At 58.3% G+C, this 26,842-nt stretch overlaps 1 protein-coding gene across 5 annotated transcripts in view; it reads left to right on the top strand.

Moving 5' to 3' along the window:
* Nucleotides 1–26,842, top strand: part of COL5A1 (collagen type V alpha 1 chain) — a 154,390-nt gene that overhangs the window by 106,695 nt on the left and 20,853 nt on the right. For all 5 annotated transcript variants that reach the window (XR_009564231.1, XR_009564230.1, XM_030838405.2 and 2 more), the window contains exons 32-55: nt 1,225–1,278; nt 5,527–5,571; nt 5,706–5,759; nt 7,056–7,100; nt 7,618–7,671; nt 8,704–8,757; nt 11,362–11,415; nt 12,184–12,291; nt 13,576–13,665; nt 13,762–13,815; nt 15,087–15,194; nt 17,358–17,465; nt 18,654–18,707; nt 19,766–19,819; nt 19,901–20,008; nt 20,848–20,901; nt 21,002–21,109; nt 22,328–22,381; nt 23,302–23,409; nt 24,016–24,069; nt 24,312–24,365; nt 25,225–25,278; nt 25,823–25,876; nt 26,650–26,757. Coding sequence is in view for 3 of the 5 variants with exons in the window: in XM_030838405.2 (XP_030694265.1) it covers nt 1,225–1,278; nt 5,527–5,571; nt 5,706–5,759; nt 7,056–7,100; nt 7,618–7,671; nt 8,704–8,757; nt 11,362–11,415; nt 12,184–12,291; nt 13,576–13,665; nt 13,762–13,815; nt 15,087–15,194; nt 17,358–17,465; nt 18,654–18,707; nt 19,766–19,819; nt 19,901–20,008; nt 20,848–20,901; nt 21,002–21,109; nt 22,328–22,381; nt 23,302–23,409; nt 24,016–24,069; nt 24,312–24,365; nt 25,225–25,278; nt 25,823–25,876; nt 26,650–26,757 (1,692 nt within the window). In the remaining 2 variants the exon portion in view is untranslated. The remainder of the gene's footprint in view (nt 1–1,224; nt 1,279–5,526; nt 5,572–5,705; nt 5,760–7,055; nt 7,101–7,617; nt 7,672–8,703; nt 8,758–11,361; nt 11,416–12,183; nt 12,292–13,575; nt 13,666–13,761; nt 13,816–15,086; nt 15,195–17,357; nt 17,466–18,653; nt 18,708–19,765; nt 19,820–19,900; nt 20,009–20,847; nt 20,902–21,001; nt 21,110–22,327; nt 22,382–23,301; nt 23,410–24,015; nt 24,070–24,311; nt 24,366–25,224; nt 25,279–25,822; nt 25,877–26,649; nt 26,758–26,842) is intronic.

A 26,842-nucleotide genomic window follows, 5' to 3' on the forward strand; every position in this document is an offset into this window, starting at 1 on the left:
AACGCGTGTCCTTTTGGGAGAGGAGAGGAGAGAGAGGAGGAGTTTGGGAGAGACGGGAGTCGGGGGAGAATATAGATCAAGTTCAGGCAGCTTTTTGGGAAGATGAGGGCAGGACCTTGAAGCTGCTCAGGCGGTTTGGACAGTCCTTGGGCGGTGACCCAGCTCCTGCGCCGAGCTCTGTGAAGCCTGCGTCCCAGGTGTTCCCGCCCTGAAGCTCGGTACAGTCTCCTGTTCGGAGCAGGGAGGCGGGCACATGGGTGGCTTGGCAAAGCTCAGCGCCCTGGGAGAAGTTCAGGGTTTGAACGTCGGTCAGCTTTTCCTGGTCTAAGCACACGTTCGGGTCAGGATTTTAAGTCACGCAGAGAGTAGAGACGTGCTGAAGAAATGCTTTCGACAGTGTCGCTGGGAGCTCACGTGGGAAGTGTTTGGATATTCGGCCAATCAAAGCCCTTAAGTGCATCCCTGCCCGTGTGCACCTTGTGAAGTTCTAGAATTAAAGAGCTGTGCGAGGCCACATCGGCGCGTACATTTGCGTTCTCTTCTGACTTTATAAGCTGCCGTACTTTATTTAGAGGTGTTCTGGGAAGATAACGAAACACGGCAACAAGGTGCAGAAAACAAATGTCATAAATGTGACATTCACACATCGTCTCCAGTTCATCTGAGTGGCACGTGTTCCATTTTCTCCCAAAACACCAGTGTTTTGCAGAGATGGGTGTGTGAGAGGAGAGTGTGGAGAGAGGGGGAAAGGGGAAGCCTGGTTAGGATTCAGTCCTGGATTTTAAATTTGGAGTCTGTGAGATGCTCAGGAAATACTGAGTAGGCGGGTGGGTGGATGAGTGGTTTGGTGGATGGATAGACGGATGGTGGGTGGATGTTGGGTGGTGGGTGGGTAGATGGGTGGATGGTGGGTGGATGGGTAGACGGATGGTGGATGGATGGATGGATGGATGGATGGGTGGGTGGGTATATAGTTGGATAGTGGGTGGGTGGGTGGGTATATAGTTGGATAGTGGGTGGGGAGACAGGTGGATGGATGGTGGGTAGATAGGTGGGTGGTGGGTGGGTAGACAGGTGGATGGATGGTGGGTGGATGGGTGGTGGGTAGTGGGTGAGTTTGGTCCGAGACCATGAACTCTAACGGACTCTTCCTGCTGCACAGGCAGCATCGCTCGTCCTCCTGACCAGGCTCTCAAGCCTCTTCCCTGATTAACTCTCTTTCAGGGTTCTATCGGATTTCCCGGATTTCCTGGTGCCAACGGAGAGAAGGGTGGCCGGGTAAGGACGGTCTGGCCTCTGCTCAGGTGGCTTCTTCTGCTGCCTTGGTATTTCGCGGGTATATTCTCCAATACATCCTGTTGATTCTCGGGTATATTCTCGGGTATATATATATTTTTATATATATATATATTATTATATACATGTATTATATATATGTTATAATATATATTATATATATATATATAAAACATATATATTTTATATATACATATTATTCTCGGGTATATATATATTTCGCGGGTATATTCTCCAATACATCTCACCCACTTTGCTGCCAAAACTGCTTTCTGGAACAGCTGACCTTAAGCCTGTCCACTGAGCGCTGGTGACTCTTGGCCCCCCGGGCGGGGCAGTGCCGCAGTAGAAAGGGCAGCAGGCCTGAGGGGAAGGCACGCTGAGAAAACAGTGCTTTCTCATGCACAGCCGCCATCCTGCCATCTCTTTTGGGTCACTGGCGAAACCCAGATTCTCCTCTTTCAGCCCAAGTGACTTTCCCTCCAGGCTAAGTTTAAAAGGAAGGAAAGGAGTTCTGCCTTGTATCTCACGGACTCTGCTCTCCCAGGGTCAAGTCGCCTCCTTCCTCTTCTTCCCACGCTGCCGCTGTCACGGGACCCCGCCAGGTGCCACGTGCTTTGCTTCCCTCTGTTGTCCCCCTGAGGGAAGGTGATCCGAGGGCTCAGGCTGGGGGAGCCGCCCTCCCGGCGCCCTGCCGGCCCAGGCCATCCTGCAGGAGCTGCCCTGAACACTGCTTAGGGAAATCATGGGAGGCTGCCTGAGTGCTGCCGCTCAACCGAACAGGACAGGAAGGGTCCGCCTGGGCCTTTGGACTCGGAGCGGCCTTGTCCACAGGCGTGTGGGGTGTGTGCAGAGCAGGCCTGGAGAAGACGCTGGGCCCAGCCCGGTCCCCTCCACCCCGGGCTGGTCCTCCCCACGCAGACGGATGGGCTGCCTCTCCTCAGCGTGCTCGCTACAAACTAATGTTACTGTGTTTGAGCGGAGACAGTGAGATCTCTTGAAAGCAGGGAGGAAGACTTCAGCCATCCAAAATCCGCGTGCACGAACGTGTCTGCCAGGCTCACAAAAGAGAAAGACGGGGACTTTTCTGAGTGCAAGTCAACGGCATAACCACAGGGAGACCTTTATCTGTTTGTCCGTATCGGTGTCTAGATGTATCTGTACCTGTGTCTGTATCTGCAATGTTTAGATGTATGTCATGTCTACATCATGTCTGTGTCTGTGTCTGTAACTGTGTGTCCATCATCCACCTGCCTACCCGTCTGTCTAGTTCTTCCTGGTAGGGACAGTCTGACTAGTGTCTTCAGGGAAAGACTGTCATTTGAGAAAAGTGGTCCAGGGTCTGGTAAAAGCGTGGGAAGCGCGGGGTGACGGGGTGGGCAGCCCCTGAGCTTGTGGAGGGCACAGGGCTTTCCGCGCCACGTTGCCGTGAGAGTCCCCAAGAGGGGTCATGACGGTTAACGGGGTCATGTGATGTGACACAGGCCCTTCCGTGGAGGAGCTGCACTGCAGGTCCAGGCCCCGTGGGGTCACGTCGAGCAGCAGAGGCCTGGCCGTGGCTCTGGGGGCCGTGGCGCTCTGGTCCAAGCTCTGCTGCCCTCTTCTGCCCCTCGTGCTTCTCGGCCTCCCCAGTCCCGAGCCGAGAAGTTTGGGCAGATGCCTGGATGCCCCCCGGCCCTCACGGGCCATTGTTCCAGTGCGTCAGCACGTGATCACCAGGGTCACCGCTGAAAACGGGTTGTTGGAAAGCAGGGGGTCTGGGACCGGGACACTTCCTCCTGTTCTGAGGTTCGGACGTGGTTCCTGGGGTCTGAAACCTGGACACCCCGAGGAAACGATCTACTTCGGGATTGACAGGGATTGTCGGGTTGCATGTGGCTGTATCGTGGCCACATGGGTGGGTGTGGCCGCCAGCATTTAGAGAGAGCTGGGATGGCAAAGATGCCAGCTTTTCCCGAAGGGAGAGGTTGGGCCGTGGTCAGGCATGACTGGAGCACACATCTGTTCATTGTGGGAGAGATGTGTCCAGGCACATTTTCCAGGGGAAAATGGCCACGTCTGTCCCCAGGAACCGTCTGAGATCAGCCGGCTCGCGGTGAACAAGTTAGCGCCGCCGTTTTAGTGCACGTCCTGGCAGACGGACAAGCCCCCGGGTCTGAGACCCCGAGCGTTCATTGTTTAGCCGTGGGCTCCGCGTGTCCCTGCACCCGGGAGAGGACCCTGGAGTCGCGAGACTCAGCACTTACGGCACGTCTGCCCGTCCTCCCCTCCGGAGAGACAGACGCCTTTATTCTGGAACCTTCCCACGGAAGGAAGGAGGAATCCACCCAGGCTTTCATCGGGGGAGCAACGTGGGAGGTTTTTAGCGTAGCTCTGGTCCCCGCTCTGGTGTGGAGAGCGGATGGGAAGGGAGCCGGCGGGCTGTGCTTCTGTGGAGACGTCGTTTTACTCTCCTTTTGGACATTCTGGTCCGGTGGTTGCTTCTAAGTGCTAGGATGCTCAGCGTGACGGGTGGCGTGTGTGCTGATACGCGTGTGCCTCCCGTCTGACAGCTGCTTGTGAGCCGGCAGGTGCCCTTCTGTCCGCCTCATCCTGGCCTCTGCGGAGGGGCTGGCTGGGTTGGGGGACTGCTGGCTGTGGATTCCACGTACAGCCGGCTGTCATGTGAGCAGTCGACAGTCTGTCCCTGTCACTGGCCCACACCCTGGGCCGAGGCGGGGTCCCAGCCGGCCCTGCCTGGGAAGAGCCAACCCCTTAGGAACACCACCAGCGACCAGAGGCTTCTGCCGCCTGCGTCGGGCATCTTGGCTCGAGCAAGGCTAGTTCTGGGAAGGCCCGTGCCTCCCCCGCAAGGGCACAAGGACAGGCGCTCACGGGAGATTCTGTTAAGGAAGCCGTGGACGGGGCACCTTCTGTTCAGTGACGTAAGTCACCGGGATGCCAAGCCCTGGGTTCGTTTACAAGGAAACCTGGAGAGCGTTGGCACCACCTGGGAGGCCTGACAGAATCCGTGGCTGAGACTCTGTTTTGCTCCCAGTGCCCGGGGCACAGTTAGTTTAGGTCAGAACCCAGAGCCTTTCAGGTGACGAGATCAGAACTGCCACCTGGGTCGTGGTGTTGGGTGGAGGCTGGGCGTGAGATGACGTGCCAGCTGGACTCACCCGCAAATGCCAGGGAGGCACCCGGGTGGGTCACGGTGTCTCTGCTGGTGGAAGTCCATCATTTGAAGAAAGCAGATGTTTCATTCGTTTTCGTAGGCAAATGTTTATTTGAAGCCGAAAGATCTCGTCATCTAATGAAAGCAGCGAGAGCAGAGTGCATCGTTAAAAAGCATCATAATCACCTCATTATCATAAAAGGTTTTATTAAACTCACTTCAAAACGGGAGGCTCTAGAAAGCAGTTTTGATGCTGGCAGTGAATGAAAGATGGTGAGAGGAAATGTATCAGGTGGCTTTTCGCAATACAGATCCATCTTGGGCTTTAGAAACCAGAAAAAAAAAAAAAATTCCCGGAAAATGCATGGAGAAGTGGTGGAGATATAGGAGCCGTGATCCATCCATTACTTCCATGTGCTGTAGGTAAACTGCACTTACTGGCTGTTATATATTTGCTTTAGAAAAAAACAAACGCAGTGCATTTGTTTTCCTTGGTTTGGAAAATGCAAAACCACAGAGAGAGAAGGAGTCTCAGTTCTATTAGATGAGAAGCAAATGACTCTTGGATACATGATTTATGTATTAAATTGCAAGTTTGTTCGTTTGCAGCGCCCGTTGAAAATTTAATGGCTAATATCCTTAACTGTAGCAAAAGTAAATTATGTAGGAAAGGGGTTGGCTTCCTTCTCTTTTCTTGTAATAATGATTCCCCCCACCCCTGCTGAGAGAGAGAGAGAGAGTGGAGAGAGAGATGAAGGGGGAGGAGGGGGGAGGAGGGAGGGCTAGATGCTTTGAGGGAAGGAAACCAGATAAGCGTGGTTAACATCCATCAGGCAGCAGGGAGAAAATTGGATTTCAGCAGGCCTTGTACAGAAATATAAAGCTGTGTGTATTGGATGTGCAGTGGATCCTGTCACCCTGAAAAGTCTTCCTTTAAAACAAAGAGAAGGAGGAAGGTCTTTTCTAGCTTCTGACTTCGCGGGGTCTCTCCATCACCCAGGAGGGGGGCCCACCGCCCAGACAGTGACAGGTGTGTCAAGTGACTGACCGACGCCCTTTTTCTCTGATTCCAGGGCACACCTGGGAAGCCGGGACCACGGGGGCAGCGAGGCCCAACGGTAACCCTGGGCGTGAGGGCCATCTTCCAGATTGGGAGCGGGTTGTGGGAGCATGCCCGGTGGGGGGTGGGGGGAAGGAGGCATCAAGGGTGCCGAGGATTGGTGCTGACCTGTCTTGTGTCCTGTTTGTCCAGGGTCCACGGGGTGAAAGAGGCCCCCGAGGCATCACTGGGAAGCCTGGCCCCAAGGTATGTGTTCAGCATCCTCTGTGGCCCCGGGATGGACCAAAGTTTCGTTTTGTTTTGTTGAGGTACACGGGCCTCTCACTGTTGTGGCCTCTCCCGTTGCGGAGCACAGGCTCCGGACGCGCAGGCTCAGCGGCCATGGCTCACGGGCCCAGCCGCTCCGCGGCATGTGGGATCTTCCCGGACCGGGGCATGAACCCGTGTCCCCTGCATCGGCAGGCGGACTCCCAACCACTGCGCCACCAGGGGAGCCCTGGACCAAAGTGTTTGATGCACCAAAATGTCAAGCACCTGAGGGTGCCCCATGGCCTTTCTCACTTGAGAAAATAAAAGAAAGAAAGACGTTTTCTTGGGGGTATTTCAGACGGAGCTGGTCTCCTCCACCAGCCCTTGGTTGAGTTAGGTCAGGTTGAGTCACGTGGCAGAGGCTGCCTGGGGCCATCCCCCCGTGGAACTTTGCAGCCAGAAGCCCCGCAGCTCCAGGAGGTGAGGCCCAGCCAGGCTTTGGACAGATTCCCCCTCTCCCCGCCGCCCTAGTTCTGATGGGGAGGTCTCATTTCTTTTCTTGAGAAGGGGCTTGGAAGCTGCAGAGACATCTTTGCTGGGATTCTAAAGCAAGTTCTTCCTGCCCTGGTGAAAGATCCTCCGGATCCCCTCCTCCTGCCCTGGGGCCTTGAAGCCAATTTCGCCCCGTCCCCCACCCCCCCACCCGCCACCGTCAGTGTGGAAACAAACCTCGGCCAGGCGGGCTGGTCCTGTCCTGTCCTGTCCAGGATGTGATTTGCAAAGTGCATTCCTGCGAAGGAGATGGGCCCGCTGCTGGCCGAGGTGCAGAGCCGGGCAGATGTGACGGCCTGGGGGCTACACACATCCTTCCCTGACGAGCTCTGAGCCACGATCACGCTCCCCGGAGGCTGACTTAACGCTCAGCTGTTGCCCGGTGCCGGGTGGGCCCTGGGACGGGGCCTGTGTCCCGTCTTCTCATGAGTTTGGGCTGCACCCCCTGGTGGAAGCGTCGTGGCCTTTGTCCCACAGCGGGAGAGTGTTCTCCTGGAATGTCACAGCCGCGGGGATGCCGGCTCAGTGTCAGGTGTGCCTGTAGAGGCAAGGGGACAGGCGGCCTTTGGGAGCCACGGCCTGGCTCTTTACTGAGAATCCGGTGGGGTGAGCCTCCAGGAGGGCACGCGTGCAGTATGTGACCCTGAACTTTTGATGATGTTACGGGCCAGAGTCTTTGCTCAAAAATAGTAAGAGTAGAAATAATAATAAGCTTTTCTTGACCTTTTCCTCCCTTCCCAGGGCAACTCTGGAGGTGATGGCCCGGCCGGCCCTCCGGGTGAACGGGTGAGCATCTGGACACATCCCGGAAACATCTCTAGGAACATGTGCAGGAAAGCAGCCTGCCTTAAATAGGCCCCCTGCATTTCTTCCCCAGTGGGCGGGGGAGAGGGAGGCTAGCCTTTGACTCTGCCGAAGGAGAGGGTTTTCCTAAAATGGAAAGGGGGTCAGAGTAGCCTTCCCTGGGAGTAAAGTCTTCTGTCGGTTGGAGATGGAGAGCCCATCCACTTGGCCCTTGCCTTGGGGTTTGGGGGGACAGTGGCTGAGATGTCAGGAAACTGGGTCCTGGGCCCGTGCTGCCCCGAGGGACCTTGCTCTGTGACCTGGCCTCCTCGGCCCCTGACTGGACTTCTTTTCACATCGGTGAGGGCAAGGGCCAGAAAAAATAGAGAAAAGGTCATGGGGAGCAGTGATAAATCGATCCTGGTGCCTGTGCTCAGAGCGCCGACGGTGAGGGCTGCTGGGCCCCCCAGGTGCTGGGGAGAAGATGTCTGTCCTCATACTGGCCATTCTCTGTCCTCAGGGACCCAACGGACCCCAAGGACCCACAGGGTTCCCTGGACCAAAGGGTCCCCCGGTGAGTACTGCGTTTTCCCTGTGGGGCTGGCCCAGGATTTCCCAGAGATGTTGGATCTTCCCCGAGGCTCCAGTGGCCTCCTGGCAGCTGGCGGGTGGGGAGGGAGACCTGCCCGGAAGCTCTGGCTGGAGAGAGCTGCTTTTGGGGAGCACGGACCCCTCTTTCATTTAGACCATCACGATTCTCTAGTTGGTACTGTCTTAGGGCGCTAGGGCTGCCATAACAAACGACCACACAGCCGGTCACTTAAAACCACAGAAATGTGTTCTCTCACAGTCTGGAGGCCAAAGTCCAAGATTCAGGTGTGGGCAGGCCTGGCTCCTCCTCTGAGGGCTCTCGGGGAGAATCCGTCCCAGGCCTCTCCCAGCTTCCGGCGCCTGCCGGCCGCCCTTGGGTTGCAAGTGCTCACCCGGATCTCTGCCTGTGTCTTCGCCTGGCCTCTCTGTTGCTCTGTGTCTTCAAATTCTCTATCTCTATCCACTGGTCGCTGGATCAGGCCCCACCCTAACCCATTCAGACCTCACTTTGACCTAATCCCATCTGCAAAGACCCTATTTCCAAATGAGGCCACGGTCACAGCTTCCAGGGGTTAGGACCTCAGCCTATTTTGGGGGAGACACAGTTCAACTCACAACAGACACAGTATGTTTCCTCTGAGAAAGAAAAACCCCTCGTGGTTGGAGTTCGTGCCTAACGGCGCTTGCTTGGGGGCAGGGGTTAGGGAGGAGTTTGGCCTCTGAACCAGACACACTTGATCCTCCTTCACCTCCCACTGGCTGGACCTCAGGGAGCTGCTGACCTCTCGCTGCCTTGGTTTCTCCCCGTGGGAGACGACGGTGACCCTCAGGGTGGTTGTGAGCGTTCAAGGGGACGGTGCCCAGACCCTGGGTCCCACGTGGTACTTGTCACCGTAACTTTGCCGTCGTTGCGTTGGGAATGAAGTAGCAGCTTTTGTTGCCTGGTGTAGCACGAAACCCCGAAGGTGTGCGCGTCTCAGAACAAAATGCAACTTCCTTCCTTTGCTTTCTTCAGGGGCCCCCGGGCAAGGATGGGCTCCCGGGACACCCTGGACAGAGAGGAGAGACGGTGAGTATGGGCAGGGCTGGGGGACCTGGCCTTCGCTGCCCATCAGCTTATGGGAGGCGGTCAGCCTCGGGAAAGCCCCTGAGGGCCGGGCCATCTTCTGTGGCCTCGGGGAGAGCCCAGCGCAGGCAGCAACCCTGTGACACTCTGTGTGCAAAGGCAGGCGCTGGCTGCAAAGTCATCCTGGCCAGTTTGGTCCAAGGTCACACGTGAAACCATCATGACACAAACAAAAACCTAGCGCAGCCGCCTTTCCTTCCTCCCGCAGCAGTCTGAGTGTGGCCGGTTTGTTCTGTGTGCATCTGACCTGGAAAAGTAGTTGGGAAGATTCTCCGTTTGTCGTTTGGTTATTTTATGCCGCCCCCATCCCTGTCTGTCCAGGCCCTTCCGGCCTCGGGGTTGACGGCAGGGGGCCTGGAGGGCTCCTTCCGAGTCCCCTTTTATAGGAAGGAGGACAGGTGACTGGTCAGGGTGGAGTTTGGGCCCTTGGCTGTGCTCAGGGCCAGCATCTCTGCCGTCACAGGCTCTCCTTGACCTGGCCCTGACTTGTAGCAATGCCCGTTCCAGCCTTTGTCAGCTGGACTTAAAGGACACCCGCATTTCTTAGTTCTAGGAAAAGCATTTATTGGAAATGTGATGACGTTCTGGTCCCGGGAGCCACTGGGGATTCGTCCCAGCTTCACGTTGTGTCCCCTCCAGGCCTGTGCCCCAGAAGGGCGTAGGCAAACCTGTGACCTTGGGGCTCCAGGCTTTGGACAGTTGGGGACTCACAGCGCCTGGTGACGTCCTTGTCACCAGATTGGTGGAGAGTGGCTGAGAGGCCCCCTTGTCTCTGCACCCGGTGTCCTTGTGGCCAGAGGTCTCTGGCGGGCGCTCCCAGGAAGAGCAGTCCCCGCGTGAAAGGGCGTTTTGCGGGCGCGTTTAATATGTTTAATATGTTCTTGGTGACTCTGCTTAAAAAAATCCCTTTGTCCCTCTTCGGCTCGTTCCGATGGAACGTCTTCCAATTGTACCATCCCGGGTTCCGCACGGCGCTCCGTGGCTGATAAATGGAGGTTACTTTGCTCTTTTGTTGATAGAGAAAAATGAAAACGTTCCTAGCTTTGCATCTTTTTCTCTAATGCTTCTCTGAGGAGACAAGATGGAAGGTTTCACGTCGTGTGTGCTTTTCCCCGTCCGCCTTGTTCTGGGAAGAGGCTGGCAAAGTGATGAAGTTGCTTATTTTTGCCGGGAAAGTAGGACAGGTTCTTCCCGGCTCCACCTGCCACGCCCAGCTGCCCCCGTAGACTCAGGGGCACCCCCATCCAGACCCTCCTGGGGTGGCATGTCCTCCACGGGCCAGTCCAGACGCCTCCAGAAAGGTCTTCCCTGGGGTGTTGCCTTGTACTTTCTGTAGAGGCTGGAAACACGAGAGGTCATGGCATCTCCTAAGTGCAACCGCAAAGCCCGTTTCTCGGGAGGGGCTAGAGACGGATCCCGGCCTCAGCAGCCGTGGACGGTCCCCGCAGTGGACCATGCGCGGGGCCTTGCTTGCCTTACACCCAGGCTCCTGCCTCCACTTGGGCACTGCTGCCCGGCCCGCCGAGCGGGAGGTGCTCTCGACCTGTCCACCGTTCCTTGTTTCTGACCCTGTAAAGGCTGCCTACGGGGAACGCTGCATCGACCATGGCCATATTAGTCCATTGCGTGCAGCTCAGCTGGGCCTAAAGAAGGGAGCCCTCCTGGGATCTGCCGAGGGGCCGAGTCCGCTGTGGGTTTGTGTGGTCCAGCGGCTGAGTGTGAAGCCTCCGTCGCCGGCACGCTGGCCGTCGTGCAGTGAATTAGAGGCGCTCGCTCGTCAGCCCCCCGGCAGCTCACCCTGCAGCTCTCGCTGTGGCTTTCAACGAGGCACCTCCCTCTGCAGACTCTAAAGAGTTTCCGCTAAGATCCTCCCGGGCGTAGCATCTGCCGTCTTCCCCAGCATCGCGTGACACCTGCAGATGGCATCTTGTCGGCACGCGCCATGCTCTGTAGACGTGCCGGAAATTAAAGTCACGTTGCTTGGCCGTCAGCCCTCTCCTCTGGAGGAGAGAGTGTGCAGTGCAGCCAGATGGGTGTCTCCGTGCCGCTGTGAAGAGCAGAAGCAAGAGATTCCTGTGCAACCGAGCTAAGGATATCTCCCAGCCGCTGCGCTGCAAGTCCCCACCGCGTCCCGGTTTCAGCCGGTGCAGAGGGACGCGGCAGTGAAACCACCTGCCCTGCCCCGGGAGCCTTGGTGACAGCAGCAGGGCAGTCTCCACAAAGTCACTGACGAGATACAGCCCAGAGGTGGCTCCTGACAGGGGACACCAAGTCTGCTCAGAAAATGAACGCTTAGTGACATCAGAAAGATGAACGGGTTTAAAACGTATTTCTCGGCACGAACCAGGGCAACGGGAAGCAGCTGGTGAAACTGATCTGTCTGGCTGCACGACCTTCCTGAAATGCACGCAAAGTGAAACAAGAGAAATGGCCCTTTGAAATGAGGGCTGGGACGCCCACTGTTTGGGGGTGGGGTGAGGGCTGGCGGGGGCGAGCCTTCTGTTGGGTCGCTCTGGACATCTCAGTGTGCCAACTCTCTCTTCGCAGGGTTTCCAAGGCAAGACCGGCCCTCCAGGCCCCCCGGGTGTGGTGGGCCCTCAGGTGAGATACAGCATCCCCTGGTGTCACTGGTCGCCCTGGGTCCCCACCCACACAGGAAAGAGAGTCACGCTCGGGACGGAAGTTCCCCACCGTTCTCAAGGTCTGGGTGCCGCCAAGAGGGCATCACAAGGCCCGTAGTGCTTGTTTAGAGACGTGCTCCGTGCAGGGGACCAGGTGTAGAGAGCAGGGCAGTGATCTGTTGACATGGATGTAAACGGAGCAGGCAGAACCATGGGGGCTGCCAGGCCCGTGGGCAGCCACCCCTTGGTGTCCACGCAGCCTGATTCCCCGCCCTGGATCCAGTACCCAGGGCTGCTGTTCTAACCGCCCGTGGATAAGTGTGAGGACGGGCTTGCAGGCTCAGAGCCACACAACAGGGTGCAGTCACCTTGCTTCTCAGAAAGTTCCCACCTAACGTGGCAGTGGATAAGGTACTGCCCCAGGAAATGCGGGTGCGCTCCCCGCTCCCTCTCTCTGCTGGTTTCCCTGTGACACCCTGGGAAACGCAGGCCCTGCCCCGCTTCACTGGGGAGGAGACACAGAACCACAGGGCCAGGCAGTGGCTGTTGAAAACCACCCACCTGGTTCGCTTTGACCTTTCTGGATCTTTACCGGAGGGAGATGACTTTCAAAGGAATGTGGAGGTCGAGTGGGCTTGCAATGGCCCTTTGCCTCTGTGGCCAGGCTGTCCTTAGATGTAGGAAGAGAAGGTTACTCCCTTGCGTGTCCCTCGAACACGGTTTATGGCTGACACACTTTTCCAAACAGGGTCCCACGGGAGAAACTGGTCCCATGGGTGAGCGTGGCCACCCTGGGCCCCCAGGCCCCCCTGGTGAACAAGGGCTCCCGGGCCTGGCCGGAAAAGAAGGGACGAAGGTGAGTGTCCGGGACGTCCGTGCCAGGTAGACTTTCCCAAGGAACCATTTCGGCCTTTGGTCTGCTTTTTTCTAAAGAGTGGGTAATTCCCAAGCAGATGCTCCTCGTGCCAATCGATCCCCCAAACCAGGCACTTAGTTCAGCTTCTGCTCGCTTTGAAGGGGAGCTGAGCACACCTGCCGCCCGGATGCATGTGACGGGGGCTGGGGACCACCTTTTCCCCGGGCTGCCCACGCCCATTCCCAGAAATGGATACAACCCTGACAATTCATGTGTCTAAGAGGGATTTAGCAGAAAGCGACCCTTTAAAACACTGCCCACTGTAAGAGGTGAAAAAATAAATATTAAAAATACCTATCCCCACCCTGGGTACCCCAAGCTGGTGGTTATAACTTTCTGTGTTTTAGCATAAAAATGAACAGCCTGCCCGTTTTCAGCTTTTCAGTGAGGGACACAGGAAGGATAAGCTCTCCAGCCCCTCGTGTGAACACATACAAGAAATTAAACTTGAGAAGTAATCAGATAGTGAAAAAATTACACACACGTATGTAGGCACGCATGCATATATGCTTGAGTACATGTGTACGTGCTTGAAAAACGACACGCGTATGTGTGTGTATAATACAGAGCCGGGTGTCTGGCCACAGAGGGAGCTCTCTGAGTTTGGAAAGGGAGCCAAGGGCATGCTGGTTTGAAGACCGATATGCTGCCATGTTGGACCCCAGAGAAAATTCTGGAAGATGTCAAAGCTTTAGTGAACTTCAGGGAAGGTACATGCCCAGGTGGAGAATCTTCAGAATATGTGGTTTCGGGCTCGAGACAAGTGTCTCGAGCGGCAAGTCCTCTTCAAGGCAACGCTTCCCGTGCTTCGGCCACGGACTCCTTCCCCTGAGCCCAGTCTTCGAGGATCCCCAGATACATGAGAAGGGCAGACGTAGGGCCCTCAGCCCCGGCTCAGCCGTCGTGGCCCCGAAGGACAGGGTGGGGGCCTGGGCCTCCGTGGAGACGACTGGAGTCCCGGTCGGAATCCGTCCCCAAGCCACACGCAGAGCCAGCCCGCCGCACAGGCCCCCGGCTGTGAGCTTGGGCTGCGCTCCAGCGCGTGGACCTGCCAACCAATGAGTCAAGTCAAGACGCGGAGGTTCCTTTTAAAGCCAAGTGCCCGGGGAAGCCCCACCTCCAACCCAGGTCCCGGGCGGATCTGGAAGACCAGGCCCCGCCCAGCTCCCTGTCCACCCTGGTCTGGGGCATCGCTCGGAAACTCACCTATGGCTCTGATTTCAGGGTGACCCAGGCCCCACCGGCCTTCCTGGAAAAGATGGGCCCCCAGGGCTACGTGGCTTCCCCGGGGACCGAGGGCTTCCTGGTCCAGTGGTGAGTGAGGGGCCAGCCGGGGGGATGGAGCTGGAGGCTGCCCAGCCCGGGGGGCGTCTCCCCTCGGTGCCCTGCCCACATGTTGTTGCTTTGCAGGGGGCGCTTGGACTGAAAGGCAGTGAAGGCCCCCCAGGCCCGCCAGGCCCCGCGGTGAGTGTGCTGGCTCCGCACAGAGCCTCTTTCCCACCCTCTGCTCTGCAGGCAAGACGGGCGTCCCGAGGCCCGGGGAGCACGCACACCTGCCCTGGCCCCGCGTGGGTCCTGGGGAAGCTGTGGTGATGGAGCTGGGCTTGGGAGGGGCGTGGACGGTGTGCCCGAGCTGGCAGCCGGTGACGAAGGGCCAGGGGCGGGGGCGTGTTGTATGAGGACAGCTGGAGAGCCAGGAGGGCTGCATGGGCCCCCCAGCCTGTGGAGGAGGCTTCGCGTGGGTCTGGTCCCGGAGCAGCCGGGACGGGCACGGACACACAGCTCCACGGCCTCGAGAGCGGGGCTGTCCGCACGCCTGGGGCTGCCCAAGGCAGAGGTGACCCAGCACAGGCGGGAGGCCTGTCCCCCAGAGCTGTGCTGTCTGTTAACCTAGGTGGTCCCCCCCAACTTTGAGTCTAGCTACAAGAGGCTTGGAGATCCAGAGTTTCCAGACCCTGGGCTGTGGTCTGGGGGAATTGGGGGCCGCGAGAGGCTGTGCCCACACTCCAGAGACACGCCCACGGGCCCCCTGCTCTTGCCTTTTTATGGAAATGTGACATCTGCGTTACTTCCCCCTGCCCTTCAAATGAGCCCATCTGACAGCCCCCTCACTCACCTACAGAGTGGGGCTTCAGGAGCTGCCCCTGGCCCCTGGCTGGGTTTGCGGGTGGACCATGAAATGACCCCCCCCCCTTCCCCTGAGTTATGGGCCATTTGAGAGAGACAGTGACGGGGAAGTCAAATACTGCCTTTCCTTGTGATAGCGGCCAGGAACAGGATGACACCCCAGGCAACGGTGGTCTCGCGATGCTGAACCCCTAGAATTAGTCCAGGTGTCCACCTGTCAGCCCCGCTCCTGGGCCAGAGCCTCGCCTTAAAACGTACAGCGTGGAGGAGCAGGGCAGCAGGTGGACGCTCTGTGGCAGGCAGACCCCAAAGGGCAGAGTGGCTGCCAGCGTCCCAGAGGAGGTCATTCAAAGCCAGGACTCACGGAGGGAGGATGTGTTCTCAGACACTGCAGAGCGACTTGGAATTATGGGTTGGGGAGCGAAGAGGGCGTCAGAAACACAGCCCCCAATGCTAGACCAGATAGTTTGTGTTTGCAAAGGGCCCTGGGGAGCTACTGTGGGCTCTAGAGTGAGAGAGTGAGTGGTATGACCAGGCGGTGCTCTAGGAAGTTGTACCCATGCATTTGGAGAGCCTTTGAAATAAACCACTTTCTTGCCTCGCCGCAGGGATCTCCGGGGGAGAGAGGTCCGGCCGGTGCTGCTGGGCCCATCGGAATTCCAGGGAGACCTGGGCCCCAGGGACCTCCCGGGCCGGCTGGGGAGAAAGGAGCTCCTGTAAGTACTGCCTCGAAGGAGCTCTGTCCCTGCCCCCGTGTTGTCCCCTCCCCAGGCATTTCCCCGGGGGTTCGCGGGATCGGGGACATGGGGGCAGTGTGTGGTGTGTGCCCAGCTGTCTTGATTGAGGTCCAAGGGCCGATCACGGTGGCGGCCAGGTTCTTTCCCGGAGTTGCCTGAGCCGGAGGGGTGTTCGGGGAGCGTCCGGGCCAGGCTCGGCCGGCCACACCCACGCATCTGGGCCCCAGCACGTGCAGGCACGGGGAGGGGTGGAGACAGTGTGTCCAAACGTGGCGTTGGCACCGGTCCGGGCTCTGGGTGCCCTGTGTGCACAGCCCCCTGCCCCCTGGCCCGGGCCCACAGCTGGTCAGTGTATGGGAAAGGTGGGTATTTGGGGTGGTGCTTGCGTTGTTGGTCTGGGGGTAGGCGTGGAGAAAGGAAGGGACGGGAGACGTGACCGGCAGATAAGCAGCTTCCTCCCAGACCCCTGACAGCCGACCTCCCAGTGAACCCCAAGTGTGATCGCCTCAACCTGGAGGCTTTGTGAAAGCTCAGGGGCAGGGGGTCTGGAGTCTTGCTTTCCATGAAGGGGGTTAGAGAGACCCTTCCTGTCTAGACACCTCCTGGGAAGCCAACCGCCAGCCCCTTCCCCAAACGACTCCCCAGAGCGCCCCCTTCCTGCCTGGACGTACCCTCACCCCGGCCACGTTTCACGTCTGCCACGTGATTTTGGAAACGCTCGCCTGCCCCTGCATTCAATCAGCCGTGGAGACAAATTCCAGCTCAAACCTCCCTTTTGAATTCTGAATGTCATAGGAGCCCGAGTTCCGGGGTGACGGGCTACGAGGATGGTGTCCCGTTGAGTTAAGACACCTGCGTGGATTGATTTCTGTTAGAAGGGGTGGTTTTCCTTATGTGTTTCCCTGTCCATGGCGCATGGGTAGAAAGAGGGCCCTGGTTGCCTTCCCGGCCGAGGACTCCCCATGGGAACCACGCTGGACACGTGGGCACCAGGAGGATCCGATCAGTGTGTCATCGGCAGTTCTGATGGCATCTGCTCCTTCCTGTGAGGCTCCCAGGACACGGAGCCCGCTGAATTCTGCCCCAGAACCCTGACTCTCGTCGGGCGCTGGATGCATGTAGAGCACACACACATGCGGTTGGAAACGGTTGAGTTCATTGTTTCAAGAGAGTAAATACCTGAGCAGAAACCTCTCAGGGTTGTATCATCCTGTGAAAAGCTTGTCATGCTTCCAGAGTAGCTGCAGGAGAAGAAAAGGTCAAACAAAGGTCAGGTGTCATGTCGGGCAGGAAGGTTCCCTATGAGCCACAGTCAGCCTGGGCATTTTCTGGCTTCACTGGGGAAGAACTTTTATCAGGACGAACTAAATCGAGGAGCAGGAAGCGAACTGTGCAGCAGGAGAGGGGAAGAGGGGGTAGGAGAGGATGCCGGCCCAAGTCGGTGACTGTGTGACTGTGCACTTCCCCACCCGTGTCCCCTCCCCGACGTCCACGCCTCGTTCTGTGCCTCTGCTGGGAGAAGGGAATCCCGGCTTAGGTGAGAAAGTTCCAGCCACTCACAGCGTGGAACGTGGCTGGTAAAGTTAAGCAAGAACTCAGTGAGGATCATTTGAGATGACCAAGGGGGCAAATAGGAAAATGAACCAAAACCACGAGGAAGGGAAGATAGGAGCGTGTGTGTGTGTGTGTGCGCGCGCATGTGTGCGCACGTATGTGCAGGTCCGTGTGCTCTTGCAGGGAGGGTGTTTGCAGGGAATCGGGAGAGTAATAAGCAAGTTGGCCGAGGCCGGAGCTCAGGCCCTCCTGGCCACTGGCTTGGACGGACCCAGGAATCTGGTTGGCGAGGTTTGAATCCCGGCTCTACTGCTTATGAACGAGCCTCAGTTTCCCCATCTGTAAAAGAGTAGCCCTTCCTAGGATGGGCGAGGATTAAGTGCAGAGATGCAGGGGAAGGGGTGATACAAGGCCGGACTCGGAGCCACCCTTGGTGTATCCGAGGGAAATCCATTAGGACCGTGGTGATGGTCCCTGCCCAGGACCTGCCCACTTCCTGCCTGTGGGCCTCTCTGTGGGGGATGAGCTGGTGGCAGGATGTTCCCACGATGGAGCTGCCTTTGAACAAGGATCTCCTCTCCTCTTTAGGGCGAGAAAGGTCCACAAGGCCCAGCTGGCCGAGACGGTCTACAGGGTCCCGTGGGGCTCCCTGGTCCAGCTGGCCCTGTGGGTCCCCCTGGAGAAGATGGAGATAAGGTAAGAAGAATTCGGTGAGGTTCCCCAACCTGGACCACGCACAGCCAAGCTTGGCCAGTGCCGGCAGATCAGAGCTGGCGGGGGGGTTCCTCCTTTTTTTCTTTTTTTTTTTGCGGTACGCGGGCCTCACACTGCTGTGGCCTCTCCCGCCACGGAGCACAGGCTCCGGACGTGCAGGCTCAGCGGCCATGGCTCATGGGCCCAGCCGCTCCGTGGCACGTGGGATCTTCCCGGACCGGGGCACGAACCCATGTCCCCTGCATCGGCAGGTGGACCCTCAACCACTGCGCCACCAGGGAAGCCCGGGGGGGGGTTCCTTTTCAACCAAGGGATGCAGGCGACGTAGGGGCTCTGGCGACAGAGGGACCCCATACTGCCATCCGACATTCTTGGCGTTAGTGGATGATTTCGGAATAGCTCACAAATAATGGTAATAAATGAGATCTCTGACATGCTTGAGGGGACTTAGACGCTGCTTTTCTCTTGGGTAGTTTTGGTGTTGCCGGAGACGTTTGCTGAAGCAGCCAGAGCACGGGAGAACGCTCTCAGTCATTTCAAATTCTAAATCTGTGGAGCCTGATTTAATGAGGTTTTACTCAACGTCTATTTTCAAATGTCTCCACTTCAGTGATCAAGGCCCCCTTCCATTAAGAACGTGCTTTATAATCCTGACGCTGTTACTGCCATAGCTTGTATTTTATCCTCCGTCTAATGAAGACAGTGACATTTATCTCTTCGGTTTAACTTTCTGTTTATGAGAACTTTCCGGTGACATTTCCGACTTTGTCACCTCTGCAGCGATGATGCCTTGCCTCTCAGGGTGGGAGACAGCCCTGCACGGCAGAAACACGGGAGAGATTTTAATAACTTTGGAAGCGTAGTAATTGAGTTGTCTTTATCATACTGTCATGTCATCCAACTTGACAAAGTAAACATTTCCATTGTGATTTTTTATCACACTTTCAAATCTGGTGCAGTCCTGCAAAGCGTAAGATCAAGGCCTCATCCCTTTTAGTTCTCTTATTAAAAAAGAAATCAAATTAATATATGGAAATGTTTCTTCTTAGGACAGTTATAGGGCCCCCTGGAGAGATTATTCTCGCTCTCCAAGAAACATTAATTAAGGGGAGCAGATAACGTGCAAATGATCATTGGACCGTCTGATGGGCCGTTCACATGTTCCCACAGGGGGAGATTGGGGAACCGGGACAGAAGGGGAGCAAGGGAGACAAAGGCGAACAGGTAAGAGGCCACACGAGCCACGTGCAGGGCCACCAGTGGAGCCACGGCACAGGGCTGTGTGCTCGGTGTGGCCCACACGCATCACTGACGTGAACAACCATTACAATATAACAGCATTCACACCGGTAACTGATGGGACAGAGCTGGGCTTTGGGCTGTCCTTCCCTGTTGAAATCTTGTATGTGTGCGTGTGCCTGCATGCGTGTGTGCACGCACAGGTGTGTGCTAGGTGCACACGTATGCGTGTAACACGTATCTGTAAGAGAATCCCTTGTTGACAGATGGGCAGAAAGCACTCACAGGTGCTGAAGTGAAGCAGATTCAGCGTCTTTGTCCTTGAGGTTTTCGGTCCCACAGACGTAATCACCGCCCTCCGATGCTGAGGGCTGCAGGGTGCTCCAGCAGAGGCAGCGCCCTGGCCAAAGGCCTCTTAATTTCCCCTTAAAAAAAATCCTGCTTTAGAAATACTGGTGCGTTCTTGCAAACGGCCTGTCACTTGGCTGGCAGCTCCGCCCGGTGGCCGTGGAAGGAGGCCTGCACGGCGGACCTTTTCGCCAGGCGTGTCTGTTCCCAGGCAGACAGTGACCACGTCCCTGTTGACCTGGGGCCAGTCAGGCTTCCCAGGACAGCGACAGCATGCTGGCCTCTCTCGTGCTCTCCCTGTGCCAACGGTGAAATGTGCTTGGGGGCAGGCATTGTGCTGCCAGGTGTGGACTTTGGAATCAGTCCCTCGCGCGGCCACGGATGAGCCGCGTGATCCCGGTCCTCGTTTTAAAATGGGGCCTCCGGGGCCTGTGTCATGGGTGTGGTGGGGGCCGAGAGGATGCACGGTGGCCTCCGGCGGGACGTCGGTGTGGCTGTCCCCCCGCCCCTGACAGCACATGCTCAGGGTTGAACAGAGAGCATCACGCGTTCCAGAGCCGGCAGCCGGGCCCAGGACGGCCAAGCGTGGGTGCAGCCCCGATGACCTTGGCTACAGAGCCGCTCCGCGCGCTGGCCTTTCTCCCTCGGCCTGAGCTGTGACTCAGGAAACAACTCTCTCTGTCTCTTCCCCACAGGGTCCACCTGGGCCCACAGGACCTCAAGGCCCCATTGGACAGCCAGGCCCCTCTGTGAGTATCAGAGAGTCCCCATCCCTCGAGTTGATGTGGCCCCGTACCTGGCCCTCACCATGCTCAACGATCTCCCTGTAGGGAGCTGACGGCGAGCCAGGTCCTCGTGGCCAGCAGGGCCTTTTTGGGCAGAAAGGTGATGAAGGTCCAAGAGGTTTTCCCGGTCCCCCGGGACCCGTGGGGCTGCAGGTAACAACAGAGTTTGCACTTCAGCTGATTCCTGCATCTTTGTGACGCCTTCCCCTCCCCTGCCCTGCCCGGCCCTCCTGTCCCCTCCCTCCTGTCTTCTGAAAGCTAAGGCAAGGCTTCAGGGGCGTCTCCATACATGACGTGCTGTGAATTCTCAGAATTCCAGACACACCCACATTCACTTCTCTTAACCGGTGACATTTGTGAATTCGCTCATTGTAGAAATGTTGGGAACTACAGATAAACTGTTAGAGACGGAAACAAAAATGCTTCTCAGCACATGGTGGTGCCTTTCCACACCTCCTAAACGCCTGTGCTCACACACACGCGCGCGCGCGCGCACATGCATAATTCTGTTTGGTTTTTGCAAACTGCGACTCGTGCTGCATGTATAGGGAGTTTGGATCCAGCTTTTCCCACTTCCTTTTATATGACACGTCGCGTCAAATGTCATTAAACATTCTTGGAACACATCACTTTTTATTTATGTTTGAAAACGTGACTCTCAGTCGCTGCCTTGTGTCCCAGCATATGGTGGTGACGTAACTGATTCAAACATTTCCCTGCTGGCGGCTCATTAGGGTTCATTGTTTTATGGGACGCCTTCAATAAGCACCTTATCAGGAAATCGTTGCATACTTCTCTAATTCTTTCCTTGCGCTAATTCTGAACTTTGGGATTTGGGGGACATGCTCATATGTGGCTGTACGTTGAAAAGCACATTCCTGGGGCTTTTGAATGCCTGGCTTGGGGCCTTGCTGGGGAGGTAGCGCACGTTGTGTGTTGGGGGGATAGGGCCACGCCCACGTGCCGAGTTTCTGATGAATTCCTGTTCTCAGGGTCTGCCGGGACCTCCAGGAGAGAAGGGCGAGACGGGAGATGTGGGTCAGATGGTGAGTGGCACTGGCTCGTGGAGACCCGGCCATGGTGGCTGGTTGCTGTTTTGGTAGATGTTTGTGTTTTCTCTGGGCTCAATGGCTCTTCTTCTCCCAGGGTCCCCCAGGTCCCCCCGGCCCCCGAGGACCCTCCGGAGCTCCGGGTGCTGACGGGCCGCAAGGCCCCCCAGGTGGAATAGGCAATCCTGGTGCAGTGGGAGAGAAGGTGATTCACGCCCCGTCACTGTCCCGGTGTATGACGTGCGAGCATGTGTGTGTGTGTGTGTGTGCGCGTGTGTGTGTGTACACGTGCATGTACCCATGTGTATGTGTCCACCGCATACACGGAGATGTCCAGGTGCACTGCTGGGCCATTCCTGTCAGATGCATTTTGAAACTTAGAAGATGTGTGCAATGGACCTGGGAGCCCTGCCCTTACCCAGGAGATTTTCCAAACGATAACAGCCACCAGTAAAGGCCCCGCCACCTCCTCCTCTGAGATTTGGCTCTGATAGACATAGTTATCTATTCCTTGAAGTGTGTCGTTGCTACCTTTTCAGCTCCCGTTTCTGTCAAATCCTGTTTTCTCATAGCCCCGGGTCCTCTTCCTCTGATCTGGTTAGTGTTAGGGCTTGGGCCCTGGAGATGACGCGAGCACATTGGACACATGCACGTGCACACGTGTGTACGTGCCTTACTCGCGTGCACGTGTGCAGCGGGCGAGACGGTGCCAGAGTCTGACTCCACCTGGGCCCAGGAGTTTGCACTACTTTTAAAGCACTTACCCCAGTTCCTTGGGGGTGAAAGGAAGGCGATGGGTGTGCTCCCCTGTGTTTGCACTCCTTTCACGCCGTTCCAGAGCTTGTTTTCTGACATCAGGCCATTCAGCTGAAAGTCTCCCGTCGCTGCTCATTTTTTACGATAGGAAAGTCACAGAGAAACATACCTGCTGAGACCACCAGTGAATGGCGTGCGACCTCTGCTCAGAGCAGCACGCTCTCCCCGTGCCCTCCCCACCCGCCACAGGGCACGTCCCAGCTTCGGCCGCCACCACTCTCGCCCTTCCTGCTCTGTCTCACCTGCCGGCAAACGGATCTGCCTAGCTGTCCCCCTCCTCCTTTCACCTGGCTTCTCTCACTCGTCCTCCAAAACTCACCCGCAGCATCGCTTCCTGGGGAAAGCCATCTTTAATGCCCCCACGTACCCTCCGTGCCCGCTCTGTGTGTGTCACATGCCTGTGTATGTCACTGTCACCGCTTTATCCCTGGGTCCCTCACCTGTCTCTCCTCCAGTCCTGAGAACCGTCAGAGGACAGTGACCGCGTCTCACCCCCGGCCCCCTAACCTCCCCCACCCAGCCCAATGTCAGGGACGACTCGCTAAATGCCGGACGCTGGAACCGCTGTTCTCATCGCTGCTGTAATCACATCACGTTTCCTCCTTAGGGTGAGCCCGGCGAAGCTGGAGAGCCTGGCCTTCCCGGCGAAGGGGGCCCCCCGGTGAGTGGGTGGGCTTTGGGGGAGGAGGGGATGCGGTGTGGTTGGGTCCTGGGTGGGAGGCTCCTGCTCTGCCTCAGTTTCTCCATCCTGAAATGGGAGTCACGTCTCCTCTTGTGCCTACCTCGCCGTCTTGCTGGAAAAGAGCGGGAGTGCCGTGGCGAGTGAGCGTGTGTGTGTGCACGTGTGTGTCCGCGTGTGTGCGTAGACGGTAGTGATGGACGCCCAGGACAGCCGTCCGGAGCGTGTGTGCGTGCATGTGTGTGTCCGTGTGTGTGCGTAGACGGTAGTGATGGACGCCCAGGACAGCCGTCTGGAGCGTGTGTGCGTGCACATATGTGTCTGTGTGTGTGCGTAGACGTTAGTGATGGACGCCCAGGACAGCCGTCCGTGCTCCAGGACGCTCTCACTGGCTTCCGTAAACGTGGGGCCCATCGCTGTCACCTGGTCAGCCCAGACCCGGAACATGCAGACCTTCGCAGGTCGGATGAGCCGTGTCTTGAGGCCCCCCTGAAGGCAGCCCTCCGGCCCAGGAGACGGCTGTTGGACAGAGGTCTCCTGGGCTCCCTCCACCTGAGGACCACTGAGTGGGTGGGCGGCCTGGGTCCCTGCAGCCCCTCGGGGTCCACGCTGCCTGCTGTCTCGTCAGGAGTCAACCCTGCCCACCTAGAAGTCGGGTGTCGGCCTCAGAGGCCCCGGGAAGCCAGTGGGCTTCTCGGACCCCCTCACGGCCCCAGGGGAGCCAGACTCCCGCAGGGAGCTGCTGAGGGTTGGCGGAGCTCGGGAAGCCGCTGGCACCCACAGGGGCCAAGGCCCGGCCACAGGCATGTGCTCCCTTCCCACCCGGTGCCCGTGAGGAGCTTCTTGCTCGAGGCAACCGCAAGGCTGGCTCTGGGAACACGGTGCCTGCCTTTCCCCCGCAGGGACCCAAAGGCGAAAGGGGAGAGAAGGGTGAGTCGGGCCCTTCTGGTGCTGCTGGACCCCCTGGACCCAAGGGCCCTCCTGGAGACGACGGTCCCAAAGGCAGCCCCGTGAGTACCTGGGAGATGCCAAGGGGCCCCTAGATCATCCTCGCTCAACGGGCAGTGCGCTGAGGCTGCCTGACCATCGCTGGTCTTGGGGTGATTTCCTGAGGTGTAGAGGCTTCCACACCAGCTACTGAGCCAAAACAGTGGAGGTGGGCGAGGGGAGACGTGGGGCGAGGGGGACACCTCGGAGGCCACGTCTGTGGCCCAGGCAGCTTTCTGGACGGAGCAGGCTCTGTGTGGCCCTCTCCCCTCCCGTAGCCTGCCCCAGCTTTGCATCAGGAGGGTCTGCAGAGCAGCGCCTTCTAGGGGTTAAAGGTCCAGCTTCCAGTGTCAGCCGGGGGCTCCAGGAACAAGTGTGGGCAAGAGCCTGCCCTTTGAGGGCCTCCAGAGGTCGAGGGGGCTGGCCCGTGCCGCTCGCTTTCAGGCGTGCGTGGCTCACGTGAGAGGATGTTCTGGAAAGGCCTTGCTGTGAAGGGCACCGAGGTGTCAGAGCTAGTGGGATGCTCGGGGCTGGACGGCACAGGGCGGCAGTCTGGACGCAGCCACGCGGGGCAGCGCGCTCCCGGCCGGCTTGCTGAGGGCCCCAATGCCGCTCTTCCTCTGTTTCAGGGCCCGGTCGGTTTTCCCGGAGATCCCGGTCCCCCCGGAGAGCCTGGCCCCGCGGTAGGTGCTCGAGGTGGCAGAGCCCCTGGGTCCCCACAGCCCATGACCCGCCTCGCTGGCCCGTTTTCTCCTTTCCGGTTCTGTCTGTTAGGACTCTCCTTTCCCACCTCTGAGCGCCCTAGGCGCCGGCACCTCTGGGATGGAATTTGACTTTGGGGTGAGGACCGGGGACGCGTTGTATGTTGGTGCCTGAACTCGGGTGCCGTCCAGGAGGCAGAATGAACTTGCTTTTGGCCCCACAGGGTCAAGACGGTCCCCCTGGTGACAAAGGAGATGACGGTGAATCTGGACAAACGGTGAGTCCGCCCAGGACCTCTAAGGACCCTGACGCAGCTCCTCGGGGAGGTGTCAGGGCTTGGGGTTTACAACTTGCTTTGTTCATTTCTGAGAAAAACCTACACCCAGTTACCTTAGACTAGTGATTCAACCACCACAGGGGGCTGAGAGCTCCCTCTGAGGAACCTTGAAAGCTGGGGACCCTCCTGCCAGAAGGGGAAACGCACACACAGTCCCGACAGTGGTTCTGCACACAGAGCCCAGCGTCCTCGACCGCCCCCCCCAGAAGCGCCCCCCCCGCCCCCGGAACGTCAGGATGACCTGTTTCTGCCGGATGGGAGTCAGATGCTCTCCTCAGAAGGCTCTTTCCACGTCAGCCCCTGGAGCTGAGCTCACGTTAGACGTTGCCTCTCACCTGATGTCAAGTGTTCTGAAACGTTGCTTCAAGTTTTGAAGGCTTCGGGACACCGGCTCTGGGGCCAGTTCCCCCGGAGAGATGTCTGCTGTTCTGCCACTCCCTAGCCGCTGACCCAGGACAACACCTGCCCTCCCTGTGCCTCGGGGTCCACTTCTGCAGAAGGGGTGCTGGCAGGCGTGGTGGGAACGTTCCCCAAATGTAGCAGAACTGCAGGTGGCAGGCGGGTCCCCTACGCCGCTGCAGCCCACGGGCTGAGTGTAGAGGTCAGAGCAGAGGATTCCAGGACCACCTCCACGTAGGGCTAATTCTGCAAAAGAAGAGGCAGGCAGTTTCAGGGCTGGCCGAGGACAAATCAGACTGAAAACTCTGCGTTTTTCTTAGCCTCAGACCCACCCAGCCCTGCCACGTCTTAGCTTAACTGTCCCTGATTCCTAAATGCTCTGTTCTCTCTCTGACACCAGGGATCCCCGGGCCCTACTGGTGAACCAGGTCCGTCTGGGCCTCCGGGAAAAAGGGTAAGTGATGCTGCAAGGTGCCCTTGCCCGTCAACCTCCTGAATGAAGTGTGCCCTTCCCCCGCCCCGGCTTGGACCCTGGGGCCCTAGGCGGCTCGAGGAGGAAAGCGCTTCTGTTTGAAGTGCATTCCCTGCTCAGCTTCCTGCCTCATCATCAAATCTCAGACCCACTAGGTCGATGCTCCGCTCCGTTTCGGATGAGCCCACTGCTGACGCCATCAGTAACGGCCTTCGTGGGAGAAAAACACCCATGGAGCTGAAAAAACCCCTTTTCCCCCTGGGTCAGACCTTTGGAAAAATCAGAACAAGCTACTTGAATGATTCAGTCTCTCTCTGGGGCTGCAGTAAACTTGGCCCCTGGTGTGCAGCCAGGAAGGGAGGCTGCTGGAGTGCCCTCTCCGCAGCCCGACCGGGGGCCTTTTCTGGACGCGGAGGCCCTGGGCCTCGTGCTAAGGGCCTGGGAGTGACCTCCACGGCCCCTCCTCAGCTCCTCACTGAGCTTCTGCGGACCCACTTGTCACGTGTCGCTCTCTTGCTCCTTCCAGGGTCCCCCCGGCCCCATAGGTCCCGAAGGCAGGCAGGGAGAGAAAGGAGCTAAGGTAAGTGCTTTTCAGCCCGGCCGTGGTCACGACCGCGACCACGCATAGACCTTACGGAGCGCGCCTCGGCACAGTGGCCGCAGGGGTGGGGACTGGACACATACGTGAACGTGCGGAGAGGGGCAGGTCGGGCTCAGAGGGAGGGGGGCTGGCTGCGCCTCTGGGTCCGGGGTCCCCGACTCTGCTGTCACATTCTGTCTGCCCCGCCAGCCTGAGCGGGGGAGGCCAGTGCTGGGTGCCCTCGGGCCTGGCGTTGACCCGGCCAGGCCTCAGCTGCCTTGCCTGTGAAGCAGAGATGGTGACGGTGCCCACGTCAGGGCTGAGGAGACGGTGGGGTGCCCGTGCGGTGAGGTTAGGGTGCAGCCCTGTGCCCAGAGCCCTCGAGGCCGCCCCCCCGCCGGGAGGTGCTGGGCGGGACCTCTTCTTGGAGGTGCTCCGGCATTGCCTGAGACAGTGATGGAACTCGTCCAGCCCCACGTCTGCCCAGGACGTGGCGGCCGTGCCCACCAGGGCTTCCGCGCCAGCCATAACTGCCGCTTTGGCCATGACAGCTGGGAGGCTGGAGCACAGTTGACTGTGGACACTGGTGGGTGGAGGATTGGGCAGGGCGGCCTCGATAAGGAATGTGGAGAATCGGGGGCAGCCCCTGGATATCTGGGAGCATCTGGGGTTCTCTCCAAGGCTCCTGGGGGTTTCTGAGCAGCAATTCTGGGCTGGGGTGACCGGAGCCTCAAGCATTGGGGTCCCACCGTGTCCTCCTTGGTGCCCTGCAGGGAGAAGCCGGCTTGGAAGGCCCTCCTGGGAAGACTGGCCCCATCGGCCCCCAGGGGGCCCCTGGGAAGCCCGGGCCCGATGGCCTGCGAGGAATCCCTGGCCCTGTGGTGAGTGGCCCCCGGGGAGGCCTGGGGGGCGCGGCTACAGAGGGAGGGGAGCAGGGGTGAGGACGGGAACGGGGATGGCCAGGGC

This window comes from Globicephala melas, chromosome 6 (assembly GCF_963455315.2).
Source record: "Globicephala melas chromosome 6, mGloMel1.2, whole genome shotgun sequence".
In the NCBI taxonomy this organism is placed as follows: domain Eukaryota; kingdom Metazoa; phylum Chordata; class Mammalia; order Artiodactyla; family Delphinidae; genus Globicephala; species Globicephala melas.